The 18,147-nt window shown below is 49.8% G+C and overlaps 1 protein-coding gene across 1 annotated transcript in view; it reads left to right on the forward strand.

Annotated features, from left to right (window-relative positions):
- The first annotated feature begins 1,128 nt into the window (after positions 1-1,128).
- The window catches only part of LOC133359917 (mucin-5AC-like), a 59,366-nt gene continuing 42,347 nt past the window's right edge, over positions 1,129-18,147 (forward strand). Inside the window, exons 1-20 of the mRNA XM_061578477.1 lie at positions 1,129-1,272; positions 2,475-2,522; positions 3,816-3,884; positions 4,296-4,331; positions 5,819-5,863; positions 8,285-8,335; positions 9,332-9,379; positions 10,321-10,365; positions 10,871-10,918; positions 12,351-12,398; positions 12,883-12,933; positions 13,360-13,407; positions 13,837-13,890; positions 14,213-14,260; positions 14,558-14,605; positions 15,007-15,054; positions 16,465-16,506; positions 16,991-17,038; positions 17,487-17,540; positions 17,892-17,933. Of these exons, the coding sequence (XP_061434461.1) occupies positions 2,480-2,522; positions 3,816-3,884; positions 4,296-4,331; positions 5,819-5,863; positions 8,285-8,335; positions 9,332-9,379; positions 10,321-10,365; positions 10,871-10,918; positions 12,351-12,398; positions 12,883-12,933; positions 13,360-13,407; positions 13,837-13,890; positions 14,213-14,260; positions 14,558-14,605; positions 15,007-15,054; positions 16,465-16,506; positions 16,991-17,038; positions 17,487-17,540; positions 17,892-17,933 (916 nt within the window). The 5' untranslated portion in view covers positions 1,129-1,272; positions 2,475-2,479. The remainder of the gene's footprint in view (positions 1,273-2,474; positions 2,523-3,815; positions 3,885-4,295; positions 4,332-5,818; positions 5,864-8,284; positions 8,336-9,331; positions 9,380-10,320; positions 10,366-10,870; positions 10,919-12,350; positions 12,399-12,882; positions 12,934-13,359; positions 13,408-13,836; positions 13,891-14,212; positions 14,261-14,557; positions 14,606-15,006; positions 15,055-16,464; positions 16,507-16,990; positions 17,039-17,486; positions 17,541-17,891; positions 17,934-18,147) is intronic.

Consider the following 18,147-nt stretch of genomic DNA (forward strand, 5'->3'; position numbering starts at 1 on the left):
GTGGTGTAGCAGTTAGCGCACTGCTATACGAACCTGGCGACCCGGGTTCGATTCCTGCTCACGGCTAACACCAGTGACGATTATCTGAACCGGTCCTGGGCCTCCCCTAGGTCGACTCAGCCTTAAATGAGTACCTGGTGCGGTGTGTAAACATCGCCACTAGGGAGACAAAGGCGGTCGGGCGTGGTGCTGGCCACCCACCCCCTCGTGTACCGTTCCGGCCTTCATAGGTGCTCGCTAACAGCACTTGCCCCTACAGTCTGTTCAGGCTATACGGGGGATCTTTATCTTTGTCTTTGACCTGTGTGTACCTGTGTGTGTGTGTACCTGTATGTGTACCTGTGTGTGTGTACCTGTGTGTGTGTACCTGTGTGAGTGTGTATCTGTGTGTGTACCTGTGTATGCGTGTGTACCTGTGTGTACCTGTGTGTGTACCTGTGTGTGTACCATGTGTGTGTGTACCTGTGTGTGTGTACCTGTGTGTACCTGTGTGTGTACCTGTGTGTGTACCTGTGTGTGTGTGTACCTGTGTGTGTGTGTACCTGTGTGTGTGTATGTATTTGTGTGTATGTATGTGAGTGTACCTGTGGAGGGCGGTGGTGTAGCAGTTAGCGCACTGCGATACGAACCTGGCGACCCGGGTTCGATTCCTGCTCACGGCCAACACCGGTGACGATTACCTGAACCATTCCAGGGCCTCCCCTAGGTCGACTCAACCCCAAATTAGTACCTGGTGTAGCGGTGTGTAGTGAACATCGCCACTGGGGAGACAAAGGCGGCCGGGCGTGGTGCTGGCCACCCACCCCCTCGTGTGCCACAGCGCCGGTAGCCTTAGTAGGTGCTGCTCACTAACAGCCTGTTAGAGGCTACACGGGGGATCTTTTTGTGTGTGAGTGTGCATGTCAGTGTACCTGTGTGTGAGTGTGTGTGTGAGTGTACATGTGTACCTGCGTGTAATTGAATGGGGTAATTAGACTAATAGCGATTCTATTGTTTGGGTCATGCCCAATGCGCTGGTGATTCACCTGGTCAGTCAATACCTGGAGAGTCCCTTACGTGTGTGTGGTGTGTGTATATATAGAGGCTGTGTGATCACCACCAACCTGTGTGTGAGTCTGCTCTCGAGTGTGAGTCCGTGAGTCTCACAGTGTGAGTCTGTGTTAGAGAGTGCGTGTGTCTGTGTTACAGAGAGTGTGTGTGTGTTGGTCAGCGTGTGTTGGAGTCTGCATTTCTCATTCACCACTGTGAGAGCATCAGGCTCGCAGTGAAACGGTGAGTGAGTGTGAGAGTGTGCCACAGTGAGTGTCTGTGTGTGTCTCTGTCTGTCTGTGTGTGTGTGCGCGTGTGTCTATGTGTGTCTCTGTCTGTCTGTGTGTCTGTGTGTGTCTCTGTCTGTCTGTGTTTGTGTGTGTCTCTGTCTGTCTGTGTGTCTGTGTGTCTGTGTGTCTCTGTCTGTCGACTCAGCCTTAAATGAGTACCTGGTGCGGTGTGTAAACATCGTCACTAGGGAGACAAAGGCGGTCGGGCGTGGTGCTGGCCACCCACCCCCTCGTGTACCGTTCTGGCCTTCATAGGTGCTCGCTAACAGCACTTGCCCCTACAGTCTGTTCAGGCTATACGGGGGATCTTTGTCTTTGTCTCTGTCTGTCTGTGTGTCTGTGTGTGTATCTGTCTGTGTGTCTGTGTGTGTCTCTGTCTGTGTGTCTGTGTATCTGTGTGTGTCTCTCTCTGTCTGTGTGTCTGTGTGTGTCTCTGTCTGTCTATGTGTCTCTGTCTGTCTGTGTGTCTGTGTGTGTCTCTGTCTGTCTATGTGTCTGTGTGTGTCTCTGTCTGTTTGTGTGTCTGTGTGTGTCTCTGTCTGTCTGTATGTCTGTGTGTGTTTCTGCCTGTCTGTGTGTCTGTGTGTGTCTCTGTGTGTCTGTGTGTCTGTGTGTCTCTGTCTGTTTGTGTGTCTGTGTGTGTCTCTGTCTGTCTGTATGTCTGTGTGTGTCTCTGTCTGTCTGTGTGTGTCTCTGTGTGTCTGTGTGTCTCTGTCTGTCTGTGTGTCTGTGTGTGTCTCTGTCTGTCTGTGTGTCTGTGTGTGGGGAGGAGTAGTGTAGCGGTTAGCGCTGCGCTACGAACCCGGCCACCCGATTTCGATTCCCGCTCACGGCCGACACCGGTGACGATTGTCTTAACGGGTCCCGGGCCTCCCCTAGGTCGACTCAACCTCAAATGAGTATCTGGTGCGTAAAAACATCACCACTGGGGAGACAAAGGCGGCCGGGCGTGGTGTTGGCTACCGACCCCCTCGTCTGCCGTTCCGGCCTTCATAGGTGCTCGCTAACAGCACTTGCCCCTACAGTCTGTTCAGGCTATACGGGGGATCTTTATCTTTGTCACTGTGTGTGTGTCACACTGTGTGTGTCACTGTGTGTGTGTGTCACTGTGTGTGTGTGTCACTGTGTGTGTGTCACTGTGTGTGTGTTTCACAGCCAAGATGAGACTGCACTGGGCTGCCGTCGCTCTGCTCTGCTTGGCTGGTGAGTCGTTATCCCTCACTCACTCACCCACACACTCACTCACTCACCCACACACTCACTCACTCACCCACACACTCACTCACTCACCCACACACTCACTCACTCACCCACACACTCACTCACTCACTCTCTCACTCACTCACTCTCTCACTCACTCACCCACACACTCACTCACTCACTCGCTCATTCACTCACTCTCTCACTCACTCACTCTCTCTCTCACTCACTCACTCACTCTCTCACTCACTCACTCACTCTCTCACTCACTCACTCAATCTCTCACTCACTCTCTCTCTCTCACTCACTCACTCTCTCACTCACTCACACACTCACTCACTCACACCCACTCACTCACTCACACTCACTCACTCTCTCATTCACTCACTCTCTCACTCTCTCACACTCACACTCTTACTCACTCACTCTCTCACTCACTCTCTCCCTCACTCTCTCACTCTCTCACTCACTCTCTCACTCACTTTCTCACTCTCTCACTCACTCTCTCACTCACTCTCTCTCACTATCTCAAGCAGAGGCTAAGCCCGGGAAATTGTGACGTGCAGAACACGTGGCACTGTGACGATGAGAACACGTGACAGAGTGACGATGCATGAATGAGTGGCTGAGTGTGTGGTGAGTGAGTAAGGGGGTGAGTGAGTAAGTAAGAGGGTGAGTGAGTGAGTGAGTGAATGGACGAGTCATTTGTTGAATGAGTGAGTGAGTGGATGGGTGAGTGGTGATTGTGGTGATGGTGGTGATGATGATTGTGTGGTGCTGATGGTGGTGATGATGAGTGTGTGGTGGTGGTGGTGATGATGATTGTGTGGTGGTGGTGGTGGTGGTGATGATGATTGTGTGGTGGTGATGGTGATGATAATTGTGTGGTGGTGGGGATGATGATTGTGTGGTGATGATGATTGTGTGGTGGTGGTGATGATGATTGTGTGGTGGTGGTGGTGGTGGTGATGATGATTGTGTGGTGGTGGTGATGATGATTGTGTGGTGGTGGTGATGATGATTGTGTGGTGGTGGTGATGATGATTGTGTGGTGATGATGATTGTGTGGTGGTGGTGATGATGATTGTGTGGTGGTGGTGGTGGTGATGATGATTGTGTGGTGGTGGTGGTGATGATGATTGTGTGGTGGTGGTGGTGATGATGATTGTGTGGTGGTGGTGATGATGATTGTATGGTGGTGGTGGTAATGGTGGTGGTGGTGGTTTTGTCGTGGCATGAGCCACAACTCGTGAGGTGTCTCGTGGTGACCCCCTCGTGTCTGTGCGCTGTGCTCAGTGCTGAACGCGGCGGCCTCCAACAACCAGAAGGAGACTTCCACCCCGACTGCAGCAGCAGCATTGACCCGTGAGTTCAACTCTCACACCACAGCCAGGGAGAGGGTGGACGACTGCGTAAGTGGTGGGTGGGTGACCCAGTGGGTGGGTGGGTGAGTGAGTGGGTTGGTGAGTGGGTGAGTGGGTGAGTGAGTGGGTGAGTGAGTGGATGAGTGGGTGAGTGTGTGACAAAGTGGGTGTGTGGGTGAGCCGGTGAGTCATTGGGTGGTGAGTGAGTGGGTGAGTGGGTGGATGGGTGAGTGGGTAGGTGAGTGGTTGGGTGAGTCATTAGGTGAGTGAGTGGGTGGGTGAGTGGGTGGGTGAGTAGGTGAGTGAGTGGGTGAGTCACTGGGTGAGTGAGTGGGTGAGTCATTGGGTGAGTGGGTGAGTCATTGGGTGAGTGGGAGGGTGAGTGAGATCTTTGTCTTTGTGTCTGTTTCAGAAACAGCTTCGCAAGCAGCAAAGGAGATCAAAGCGAGTGTGTGACTCACGCAACATCGCCCACCCACAACAACCAAAACCACCACCACACGAATCATCACAACCACCACCACCACACACCACAATCACCATCACCACCACACAATCACCATCACCACCACCACACAATCACCACCACCACCACACGAATCATCACCACCACCACCACACACCACAATCACCACCACCACCACACAACCACCACCATCACAGACAATCACCACCACACACACCACCACCAACAAACCACCACCACCACCACACAATCACCACCACCATCTCAATCACCACCACACACACCACCACCACCACCACACAATCACCACCACCACCACCACACCCAATCATCACCAGCACCGTTACCATCACCATCAATATCACACAATCACCACTACCACACAATCATCACCATCACTACCACGACCACAAAATCACCACCACCCCACAATCATCACTACCACCGCCATCACACAATAATCACCACAAAAAAACAAAGATCCCCCCTATAGCCTTAGCAGACTGTGGGGGCAAGTGCTGTCAGCAGTACCGATGAAGGCTGGCACCGTGGCACACGAGAGGAATGGGTGGCCTTTGTCTCCCTTGCGCACCACTGCACCACTCTTTAGTTCTTTCGGTAAAGTCACGTCGAAAGAAAATACATTAAATAATAATAGAATACGACGTTTCGATTGCAACGCAAGCAACCGTCATCAGGTAAGAATGAATGAGAAAATAAACCTAGTAAACTTAAAAATATAATGCAATACAACACAGCGAGTCGGCCAACACAACAGTCAACACCCTACCGGGTTGATTACGTTCTTACAAAGATTGCTACATTTGAGAGAGAGACAAAACACAGACACGGAAACACACAAACAGACACACAAGCAGAGAGAGACACACACAGAGAAAAACACACACAGAGACACACAGAGAGATACACACACACAGAGACTCACACGTAGACACACAGACAGACACACAAACAGAGAGAGAGACTCACACAGAGACACACAAGCAGAGAGAGACTATGTGGGTCTCTATAGGTCTCTAGAACTATGTGGTTCTCTATGAGTATGGGTCTCTGTGGGTCTCTATGAGTGGAGTGTGGGTGTCTATGAGTGTGGGTCTCTGAGTATGGGTCTCTGAGTATGGGTCTCTGTGGGTCTCTATGAATATGGGTCTCTATGGGTCTCTGTGCGTCTATTTGAGTATAGGTTTCTGTGGGTCTCTATGAGTCTCTGGAACTCTGTGGGTCTCTATGATTATGGGTCTCTGTGGGTCTCTATAAGTATGGGTCTCTGTGGGTATCTATGAGTATGGATCTCTGTGGGTCTCTGTGGGTCTCTGGACCTCTGTGGGTCGCGATGGGTATGGGTCTTGAGTCTCGGTGAGGCCGCGATGGGTTAACGAGTGGGGTGGTGGTAGTCGTCGTCGTGATGGCAGTAACAACACACACGCATTGACCCCTGTGTGTTGCAGATAAGGAGAGTGACGTCACAAAGACATCCACAGATGCCATGCCCAGTGAGTACAGCGTGCGTGTGTGTGTAGTGTGTGTATGTGTGTGAAAATATCAAATGAAGCTTGTGCCGGAGGCCCTGGGGGGACAGGCATCCATGACATATCCTGGCCAAACCCCATTTGGTGGAGCCAGGAGATTGAATCCGTACCCTCGGGATTCCTCCAGAAACAGCAAAAAACCACTACGGGTGGCCATGTGGAATGTTCGAACGCTCACTGCAGAGGAGAGGCTGCCACTCCTCTGTCGGGAGCTGGACCGGCACCGCCTGGATCTCTGTGGGATTCAGGAGGTCCGGTGGATCGGCTCTGGCTCCTGCCACCATGAGGGGTGGACAGTCCTCTACTCTGGGTAGGAGACTGCCAAACAACAGGGAGTGGCTCTTCTTCTGAACAAAAGAATGAGGAGGGAAATCCGTCAGCCGGGAAAACATCGTGGGACAAAGTGGGAATGACTCTGCTTAGGTTGTGGTGTCTCAAATATTGGAAGAAATCACCCCCTGTGAGTGGCTGGCTGAGGTGCCATCTGTTGAGGAAGTACTGAAGGCGATCCGGAGTCTGAGACCCGGAAAAGCACCGGGCAGAGATGATCTCCCAAGTGAAATGCTGAGGGAAGGTGGCATTTGTGCACAGACTGCCCTACATGACATCATAACAGTATTGACCACTGGATAGGTTCCACAGGATTGGAAGGATGCCCTGGTGGTCCCCCTCTTTAAGAAGGGGGACCGCACGGACTGTAACAACTACAGGGGAATCTCACTCCTCAGTGTGCCGGATAAGGTCCTGGTAAGGATTATTCAACATCGCCTTGCTAGGCACGCTGAGGAGAGGCTTGTGGAGCCCCAATGTGGCTTCAGAAAAGGGCTGTCCTGCACAGATGCCATATTTTATGTCCATCTGCAACAGGAGAGGTGTAGGGAATTCCAACAAGACCTACATCTCTGCTTTATTGACCCGGTCAAGGCCTATGATACCATCAGTAGGCCTTGGCTCTGGGTTCTTCTTCGTGTTTTTAGAGTCCCTGACTCTGCTCACGATCATTAAGGACCTTCATGATGGTGAGCGGGCCCGGGTAAAACTATGTGGCCGATAGTCGGAGTCATTCTCTTTTCACCTTGGGGTGCGACAGGGATGTCCTCTGGCTCCCACATTATTTAACATCTATTTCGACCACGTAGTTCGTGAAGCCTTCAATAGCTGTACCGGGGAAATTTCCATTTGGTACAGATATAATGGGAGGCTGATCGATGCCCGGGTGCGGTCAAGAGATGGCTCCCTATTGATAAACCACGTTATGTATGCCGATGATTTGGTAATTGCTGCTCATTCAGAGAAGGAGTTGGAGACACTGCTGCTGAACCTGGAGTGTGCCACTAAGACGTGGGGCCTTACCATCAGCCCCACCAAAACTAAGCCCATGCCTGGGTATTTTGTACCATCGGACAATCCACCCACACAACTCCCAATTGGTGATAGGGCAGTTGTGGAGATTGTTTGAGTTTCCCATACCTGGGCAGTGTGCTCATGAACGGCTCCAGTTTAACAGCAGAGGTCTCACTCCGAATTAGTCGAGCAGCATTATCTTTTCATCGGTTGCGTAACGCTGTGTGGAAGCTACCTGGTCTGTCACTCCACACAAAGCTTCAGGTCTTCTTGGCCACAGTCATTCCCTCCCTTCTCTACGCTTGCAAAACGTGGACCCCCCTAATGGGACATCTTTGCCGGTTAGAAACATTTAGGCTGGCCTGCCTACTATCCATCCTGGGCTTAACCAGGCTGGATTGTGTCAGGAGCTCTTAAATCTTTAAAATATCTGGGCAAAGTCCCATCGGTGAGCTCCTCCGGCAGGTAAGGCTGCGTTGGCTCGGTCATGTAGCCCACATGCCCAGCCACCGCATGCCTAAACAGCTTTTGTTCAGCCGGATAGAGGGGGCTAAACCGGCGCGGCACGGGCTAGAGAGGAGATGGAGTGATGTGGTACCGGAGGACGTGGAGCTGAGTGGACCTGCCGATGACTGGTAGCAGCGGTGTCAAGATCGGCCTTTGTGGAGGAGGCTCGTGAAGGACACTACTGGGCAGTTGGAGGCAGTCGTCCTCCAACAACAACGGAGGGCGGAGGAGCGACGCTCCCAACAACGAGCGGAGCGCCGGGTGGCTAAAGCACAGCAAGTTGGCACAGTAGGGAGCACAGGTGGTGCATCAGCCAGTCATCTCAGTCAGTCGACCCGTGGCACCTGCTGGGTCTGCCCCGTGACCTGCTGCCAACGGGCGTCCGACACTTCACGTGGCCTCAAGGTGCACATGGCCTGGCACAAGCGTCGTGGTGACGTCACCGCCACTTAGTAGCGAATGGCGGTTGTTGTTATGTGTGTGTGTGAGTGTGTGAGTTCGTATCCTGACCTCGCAGTCTGTCTGTCTGTGCAGAAGATGTGAAGACGACTGGGTCAGTGGCAGCAGCCAAAGAGGATCCTGGCAGTGAGTGTCTCGTCATCTGTGGCGGTGTTTCTCACGGAGCGTCTGCGCACAGTCACACCCCATCATCATCAACACCACCACCACCATCACCACACTCAATAATCACCACCACCACCATCACCACCACCACACTCATTCATCACCACCACCATCACCACCACACTCAATCATCACCACCACCACCACAATCAATCATCACCACCACCATCATCACCACACTCAACCACCACTATCTCCACACTCAATCATCACCACCACCATCACCACCATCACCACACTCAATCATCACCACCACCATCGCCACACAACCACCACCATCTACATTTGCTGTAAATGTCCACGTGATGTTGATTCTCCGCTACTTCGTTCATCTGTGACAGGCAGATCGCTTCAGAAAAAGGGCTACACAGTCGCTACCCTTACCGAGATAAATAAAATAAATAGTGGAGTTTCAGTGTGGGTCTCTATGAGTGTGGGTCTCTATGAGTCTCTGTGGGTCTCTCTGGGTATGGGTCTCTATGACTATGGGTCTCTATGAGTCTCTGTGGGTCTCTCTCAGTATGTGGTCTCTCTGGGTATGGGTCTCTCTCACTATGGATATCTATGAGTATGGGTCTTTTTTGGTCTCTATGGATCTTTGTGGATCTATTTGACTATGAGTCTCTGTGGGTCTCTCTGAGTTTTGGTCTCTTTGAGTATGGGTCTCTATGAGTCTCTATGACTATAAGTCTCTGAGTCTCTGTGGGTCTCTATGAATATGGGTCTCTATGAATATGGGTCTCTATGAATATGAGTCTCTATGGGTCTCTATGAGTCTCTATGAGTTTGGGTCTCTATGAGTCTCTGTGCGTCTCCATGGGCCACGTCGTTTCTGACTAAATAAGCTCCATATTAGCTCCGTGGTTCCCTTACGGGGTAAAATTACAAACATAATTCATAGTTTTATTAGCTGACCGCTCTACCAGTTTAACTCAACCGCGTCTGCCGTGTTCACAGAGAACAAGACGTCGTCATCGTCAGCCGAGAAGACGGACGACAAGAGCGGTGAGTGTCTCACACCGGCGAGCCGTCTGTGCTCGTAAAATCGTCGAAGCAGACAACTCACACAGCGGCTCTGTCGCTGTAGGGGAAGGTTTAACGAAGCAGTAAGCAACGATGGCTTTACAGCTGTGCTGATGATTCCCAACAAGGGATGAAAACCTGGTTTTTATACAACAGTCCCCACCCCCCCCCCCCCCGACATTGTTCAAAGTTCATTGATTAGGTATAGCCCTGTGAGCAATTCGGCTCTTGAATCGGGTGCAACCGCAACAAACAAAAAACAAAAACATGAACAAGAAAACATCTTAAAGTGAATATGTGCAAACAGAAAATCCGAGAAAAGACAGCAAAATATTGCAGAAAAAAATCACCGTACACCAACCCTGTTCAAATATCCCAGTGGGATGCAAGTCAAACAACAACCACAAGACAACTTAGATTAAGGCCATCAGTCTAACTCTGTACTACAACAAACAAACATGGCCAAACCAAAATACTTTTCGAAAATCACCAAAATAAAGCCATGAAAGCAATGAAACAGTGATCATATGAACTGTGACCGAATTTTCACAATAAACGACGTAAACAACATGTACTACCAAAACCCTGCAGCCATGGCTGGCTGCATGAGTCACTCCACAACAGTAGGAGCATCAGTCGGAGTATCAACATTTTTCAATGCACCTTTAAGATCAGCGCACTAAACCAAAACACAGATCTAGACTGTTGATTTTGTACGACCGGGGTGAGAGAACGACTCAAGGAGATACCGGCGATAGAAACTCTCGTTTGCTCGAGCATCCAGGAGTTGAGAGTCGCACCGCCGATGATCGCGGTTGGATATGTACGGTGGTGCGAAAGATGTTCAACACGCGCACACGTCTACGTACAGCAGGCGGTATGATGCTGTGAGGTTTAACTCCCCGCGTCTGTCGTGTTCACAGAGAACAAGACGTCAACGTCAGCTGACAACGCGGACGACAAAAGCAGTGAGTGTCTCAGCCACTCTACATTACAACAACAGCAGCAGCAAGTGTTGACCCATCCTCCTCTAAGACCGGAACTAACGGGGGATGACCATGGACTCGATGTGTGGTTTGATGCCCCCCCCCGACACCTCCGATTAGCACAGTTGGCAACGTGCGGGGGTATGAAAGATGTTCTACTTACAGAGATTACACACTGAACTACGATATAGTACACTATACACTATACTACTACACAATGCACTGCTATGCACTACACTACTATACACTACACTACTATACACTACACTATACACTACACTACTAAACACTACACAATACATTACACAATACACTACACTACTACACAATGCACTGCTATGCACTACACAATACACTACACTACTATACACTGCACTACTACACACTACACTACTATACACTACACCACTGTACACTACACCACTGTACACTACACTACTATACACTACACTACTATACTACATTGATAACTGTGTCCGGTTCACAGAGAACAAGACATCATCATCGTCAGCTGAGAAGACAGATGAAAAGAACCGTGAGTGAAACAACATTTGTTGAAATTACGCGAGGGTCGTGTGGCTGGGATGTGTACAAACAATACAACTTTATTCTCTACTCTTTGGGTCTTTCGTTAAAGTCACGTAGATAGAAAAATAATCAAATCAAATCACGAAGTTTCGATCGCTACACAAGCAATCGTCTTCAGGTGAAAAAAATAGAGCAGGCAGACTGCTGAGGCAGGAAGAAAAATGGCGAGAGAACTACTGCCCATACCCGTACCCGGCCGCACCAGGGTCGAAAACGGGTCCCCGTACCTGTACCCTACCCGATACCCGGCTACCCGTACCCGGTCGGGTATCGGGTAGGGTACGGGTACCCGATTGCGACCTCTGGGATGAAGCCATGTTGCAGGCGCGGGTGGGTTGATTCTAGGAACTTGAATTGTGAGAAGAGACAAGACGTTGGGAAATGACTGACAAACGGTGACTCACCAGTGACTCACGGCCTACCCGTACCCGTACCCGGCCGCACCAGGGTCGCAAACGGGTACGGGTAGCCGGGTATCGGGTAGGGTGCGGGTATCAGGTACCCGGTTGCGACCTCTGGTACAAGCCAAGGGTAAGTGGGCGGGGCTAGAGATGGAATTTGCAAGTCAATGTAAGATCGCAGAGCTACTTATACCTCGGCATGTCAATCTGTGAATGTAACCCCTAGGTTACGGTGCTAAAGAAGCCATTGTATTGCTAGAGATTAGAGATTAGCGTGTCAACGCGGGACGGCTCCCACAGCAGCGGCTGTGTTGATGAGACACATTCAGCCGATTAAACAACAAGCGCCACCGCCGCATTGAGGAAAAGGAAGCAGCGGTTATGTTAGTGAGATTTTTAGCCTGTTAATGTAAAAGACATTTAACAAGGTAATGTAAGCATCTACATCATTCGACCTCCTTTGCCAGTACCAAAATATAATAATAGGGTTTTTCTCCCTTTTTTTCTGCCAACAAAACTGAAACCTTTTTTACAAGGAATCACGTGGTGCATTAACCACAATACTTGTGGTCAATATGCAAACAAAAAACACACCCTGATAATATATGCATTTTTTTCGATTTAAAGCTTTCGTGACTGCAGGGATTCATCTTCTTGGTTCTTTCGGTAAAGTCACGTAGAATGGAAATAATAAAATAATAAAAATAAAACAATGTGAAGGGAAAACCGCAGAGAAATCGGAGGATAAAGCCACGGGACCACGTGGAGAGAGAGCCGTAAACATCAGGTTCAGGATTGAACCCAAGATCTCATGTACCAGGCGAGGTAGTTGTCATCTCCTGGCCGCCATTGCGATGATGTTGGATAATACTGGCAAAACAAAAGGACCCACAGATAAGAGGAATGGGGGTTGGCGAGCGGAGGTTGGGTGGCTGAACAATGTTTGGTTTAACTCAACCGCGTCTGCCTTGTTCACAGAGAACAAGACATCGTCATCGTCAGCCGAGAAGACAGACGACAAGAGTCGTAAGTGTCTCACACCAACAAGACGCCTTTTCTCGTATAACCGTTGAAGCAGACATCTCACAGATTGGTTTTGTCACTGCACGGAGGGGTTTACAAAGCAGTAAGCAACAAATACGAAACTGTGCTGATGATTCCCAATGAGGGATAATACCCAGGGGTTCATAGAACAGTCCCCAATTGTGGCTCTGTCGCTGCAGGGGAGAGGGTTTATGAAGCGATAAGCGACGATGGCTTACGTTGTGCTGATGATTCAGAACAAGGGGATCAACCCCGGTGTCATACAACAATCCCCCATTGTCCTGCTATATTGCCATTGTAACTTTCTGTTCAAGTTGAGTTTGTATGACGGGGATGAGAACGACTCAAGGAGAGACCACGGATAGAGGGAGTCCCGTTTGCTAGAGTGGCCAGGAGTTAAAGAGTATCAGGTGGTTGAGTTGGAGGCTGAGAGTTTTTAACTCAACCACGTCTGTGCGGTTCACAGAGAACAAGACGTCGTCGTCATCGTCAGCCGAGAAGACTGACGACAAGGGCCGTGAGTGTCTCACCCACGCATTGTAATAACCACTCACCCGTGTGACACGCTCGCGTCTCCCAGTGTGAGCTGCTGGCATTGTACAGAGCCAGGGTTCAGGAGTGACCGGTACAGGAGGCAGCCATCTTCATTAAGCAAGAAGCGTTCTGCCCATAGATCGGTGCATGGCACGATTTGTTTGCCTTCTACTGATCTCGTCGCTATCCGTGCGTCTTTGCTGGTTGACCGCCCATGAGGTTGATGATCTCCGGTGTTGCCCTTACTCTTGTTCTCTCCCTCAAACAATTCCTCCCCGGCGAGTAGCGAGTCAACACATTCTGAGTCTGACTGTCACGCTCACAAAAAGAGGAATGGTGGCAGGCGAGCGGTTGTTGTAAAGGCTGAACGCCGTGATTGTTTAATTCACTTTGTCTGTTATTTTCACAGAGAACAAGACATCGTCATCGTCAGCTGAGAAGATGGACGGCAAGAGCGGTGAGTGTCTTACACCAGCGAGATGCCTGTTCTCGTGAAACTGTCGAAGCAGATATCTAACACAGTCACTCTGTCGCTGCAGGGGAGGGGGTTTATGAAGCAGTAAGCAACGATGGCTTACGCTGTGCTGATGATTCAGAACAAGGGAATGAAACACGGTGTTTATACAACAATCCCCTCATTGTCCTGCTATACTGCCGTTGTAACTTTCTGTTCAAGTTGATTTTGTACGACGGGGATGAGAACGACTCAAGGAGAAGCCGGGGGTAGACGGAGTCCCGTTGTCAAGAGTGACCAAGAGTTTAGAGGAGCAGGTGGTTGAGATGCATTCTGTGATGTTTTAAGTCAACCATGTCTGTCCATTTCCCAGAGAACAGCAGGTGGTCGGACGATGTGAGGTTTGACTCCCCGCTTCTGTCGTGTTCACAGAGAACAAGACATCATCGTCATCATCATCGGCCGAGAACACAGACGACAAGGACCGTGAGTGTCTCACACCAACAAGACGCCTTTTCTTGTAAAACCGTTGAAGCAGACATCTCACAAAAAAAAAATACGAAACTGTGCTGATGATTCCCAATGAGGGATAATACCCAGGGGGTTCATAGAACAGTCCCCCATTGTCCTGCTTGCTGCCATTGTGGCTCTTTGCTCAGGTAGATGTTGCACAACCAGGGTGAGAACGACTCAAGTAGAGACCACGGATAGAGGAGTCCAGTTACAATAGTGGCCAATAGTTAAGAGTTTCAGGTGGTTGAGATGGACGCTGTGAGGTTTAACTCAACCGCGTCTGTTGGGTTCACAGAGAACAAGACATCGTCATCGTCAGCCGAGAAGACGGACGACAAGAACCGTGAGTGTCTTACACGAGTGAGACGCCTGTTCTCATAAAACCGTCGAAGCAGATATCTCACACATTGGCTCTGTCGCTGCAGGGGAGGAGGTTTATGAAGTGATAAGCAATGATGACTATACCGTGCTGATGATTCCGAACAAGGGAATGAAACCCGGTGTTTATACAACAGTCCACCCATTGTCCTGCTATACTGTCATTGTTCAAGTTAATTTTGTACGATGGGGATGAGAACGACTCAAGGAGAGATGGATTCTGTGAGGTTTTAAGTCAACCATTTTCTGTCGGGTTTCACAGAGAACAAGACATCGTCATCGTCAGCCAAGAAGACAGACGACAAGAGCCGTGAGTGTCTCACCCAGCGTTGTAAAACCCCTCACCCGTGTGAGACGCTCTCGTCTTCCAGCATGCGGCCACTCACATTGCGCAGAGCCAGAGCTCAGGAATAACAGGTACAGGAGCCAGCCACCCATGGTGTTGAATTATGGTGTTAAATTGTGAATGAACCGTGACCTTCATTCATCCATTCATTCTTGCATGAAACGTTCGGTTGATAAGGTTGATCATCACCGGTCCTGACCTTCCTCTTGGTATCTCTCTACTCAAAAAATAACTGGCTAGCGATTGACAAGTCAATCTGAGTCTGACTGTCATGCTCATGATAAGAGGAGTGGTGTCGAGCGAGCGGTCGTTGAGTGTCTGAACGCCGTGATTGTTTTATTCCCCCATGTTTGTCGTATTCACAGAGGACAAGACATCGTCATCGTCAGCTGAGAAGACAGACGACAACAGCAGTGAGTGTCTCGATGGGACCTTTTTGGCAGGACTATAAAAAATTATGAAAAATAAGAATAGGTTTGTAGCCTTCTCTGGCAACAAAACAGGAGTTGTGTTAAATGGCTCAAACACCAAATAACTGCTCGAGCTGAGCTATAAGAGTTCGGAAAGTACTTGCATTGTCTTTTGTCCTGTTCACCTGTTGGCAATCTCTGCTCTATTCACACTGGTGCAAGGCCACAAAGAAGGCTGTGTCTGGTGTAGGCCAATCAGTTTCAATGACAATGCACTTTTATTGATAGTGTTGTGGGTATGAACGTGGAGCGATACTTCTTGGAGGCAACGTGTTTATTTCAAATAAACGATAACTCCAATAGCCGTAACACTTACAGCTATGGCCCCTGTAACACTACGGGGTACGGCCCCGTCACCCGATAACCTAAGGGAGGTACAACCTCCCTTCTAGCGTGCCCTGCACACTCCGGGTTACGCTCACGCGGTTCCTCTGCTACGGGGGCTAGGGGAAGCTAACCTGACCCGACCTAGCCAGGGTACGGGTCTCACCGCCGGTCCGCTGCAACCCGGCTCTGACAAGAGCCTCGGTTAAGGGTCCCAGGGTGCTGGACCAATCTTCAGGCGTCTTTGGGTCTTGAGTGGACGAACACTGCCGGTCCCGTTGAGATGGCCGGCTTTTATACACAAGTTGGGGCTTACCCCGCCCTTAACCGCACTTTCTCCAAAACCTTCCAGAAGTCTCTGGAAGGGTCTGGAATGAACCCTTGGCCCCTATCCCCCAGCCCTCATTCCTTGGGGGTCTGGGGTCTCTACCCCCGGTCACGGGGTACCCAGGGGGGAAGGTTTTACTGCAGCTCAACCACCACACCTCCCGCTCACTCTCTCAGACGCCCCCTATCGGACTGTGAGGGTGGTGACCATAAGAATACCCACAGCGCCTTGGTATGGCGCAACATTAGCAGGTTTGTTTCCATGTTTTGCCACAAGAATGATGGTGTGGTTAATGCAGATTTGATGCCTTGCAAAATGTATTTTTCACAAAGATATCTTAGTTGTATTTGAACATCTTAACACAACTCCTGTTTTATTGCCAGAGAAGGTAAAATACTATTATTTTTTCATCAGCCATGAGTGTCTCACACCAGCGAGATACCTCGTCTCAATGAATCGTTGAAGCAGACTGCCTCTGTCGCTGCAGGGGAGGGGGTTTATGAATGGTCAGCAACGATGACTTATGCTGTGCTGATAATTCCGACCAAGGGAATGAAACCCGGTGTTTATACAACAGTCCACCCATTGACCTGCTATACTGTCATTGTTCAAGTTGATTTTGTACGATGGGGATGAGAATGACTAAAGGAGAGATGGATTCTGTGAGGTGTTAAGTCAACCATTTTCTGTCGGGTTTACAGAGAACAAGACATCGTCAGCAGAGAAGACAGACGACAAGAGCCGTGAGTGTCTCACCCAGCGTTGTAAAACCCCTCGCCCGTGTGAGACGCTCTCATCTCCCAGCATGCGGCCATTCACATTGCACAGAGCCAAAGCTCAGGAATAACCGGTACAGAAGGCAGCCACCCATGGTGTTGAATTGTGAATGAACCGTGACCTTCATTTAGCCATTTATTCGTGCATGAAACGTTCTGCCCATAGAGAGGTCAATGGCACAAATTTTCTGCTGCAGGTTCCTCTCTGACTTCCGCTGATCTCTTCGCTGCCCACGCCTTCTTCCTGTTCGAATGTTGATAAGGTTGATTGTTGCCGGTCCTGACCTTCCTCTTGGTATCTCTCTACTCAAAAAATAACTCGCTAGCGATTGACAAGTCAACCTGAGTCTGACTGTCATGCTCATGATAAGAGGAATGGTGTCAAGCGAGCGATCGTTGAGTGTCTGAACGCCGTGATTGTTTTATTCCCCCATGTTTGTCGTGTTCACAGAGGACAAGACATCGTCATCGTCAGCTGAGAAGACAGACGACAAGAGCAGTGAGTCTCTCGATGGGACCTTGTTGACAGGACTATAAAAATTATGAAAAATACGAATAGGTGTTTAGCCTTCTCTGACACTAAAACAGGAGTTGTGTTAAATGGTTAAAAGACCAAATAACTGCTCGAGCTGAGCTATAAGCTTTTGGATGATTCAGAACAAGGGGATCAACCCGGGTGTTTATACAACAATCCCCCCATTGTCCTGCTATACTGCCGTTGTAACTTTCTGTTCAAGTTGATTTTGTACAACGGGGATGAGAACGACTCAAGGAGAAGCGAGGGGTAGACGGAGTCCCGTTGTCAAGAGTGACCAGGAGTTTAGAGGAGCAGGTGGTTGAGATGCATTCTGTGAGGTTTTAAGTCAACCATGTCTGTCCGTATCCCAGAGAACAGCAGGTGGTCGGACGCTGTGAGGTTTAACTTCCCGCTTCTGTCATGTTCACAGAGAACAAAACATCATCATTGTCATCATCGGCCGAGAACACAGACGACAAGAACCGTGAGTGTCTCACACCAACAAGACGCCTTTTCTCGTAAAACCGTTGAAGCAGACATCTCACAGATTGGTTTTGTCACTGCAGGGATTGGTTTACAAAGCAGTAAGCAACAATGACGAAACTGTGCTGATGATTCCCAACGAGGGATAATACCCAGGGGGTTCATTGTCCTGCTTGTTGCCATTGTGACTCTTTGCTCAAGTAGATGTTGCACAACCAGGGTGAGAACGTCTCTAGGAGAGACCACGGATAGAGTGAGTCCCGTTTGTTAGAGTAGCCAGGAGTTAAGAGGTGCAGGTGGTTGAGATTGACGCTGTGAGGTTTTAAGTCAACCACGTCTGTCGGGTTCACAGAGAACAAGACGTCGTCAGCCGAGAAGACGGACGACAAGAGCCGTGAGTGTCTCACACCAACGAGACGCCTGTTCTCATAAAACCGTCGAAGCAGATATCTCACACAGTGGCTCTGTCGCTGCAGGGGAGGGGGTTTATGAAGCGGTAAGCAACGATGGCTTACGCTGTGCTGATGATTCCGAACAAGGGAATGAAACCCAGTGTTTATACAACAATCCCCCCATTCATCTTCTTGGTTCATTCGGTAAAGTCACGT

Source organism: Lethenteron reissneri, chromosome 66 (assembly GCF_015708825.2).
Source record: "Lethenteron reissneri isolate LAM-NWPU_2019-01 chromosome 66, ASM1570882v1, whole genome shotgun sequence".
NCBI classification, from domain to species: domain Eukaryota; kingdom Metazoa; phylum Chordata; class Hyperoartia; order Petromyzontiformes; family Petromyzontidae; genus Lethenteron; species Lethenteron reissneri.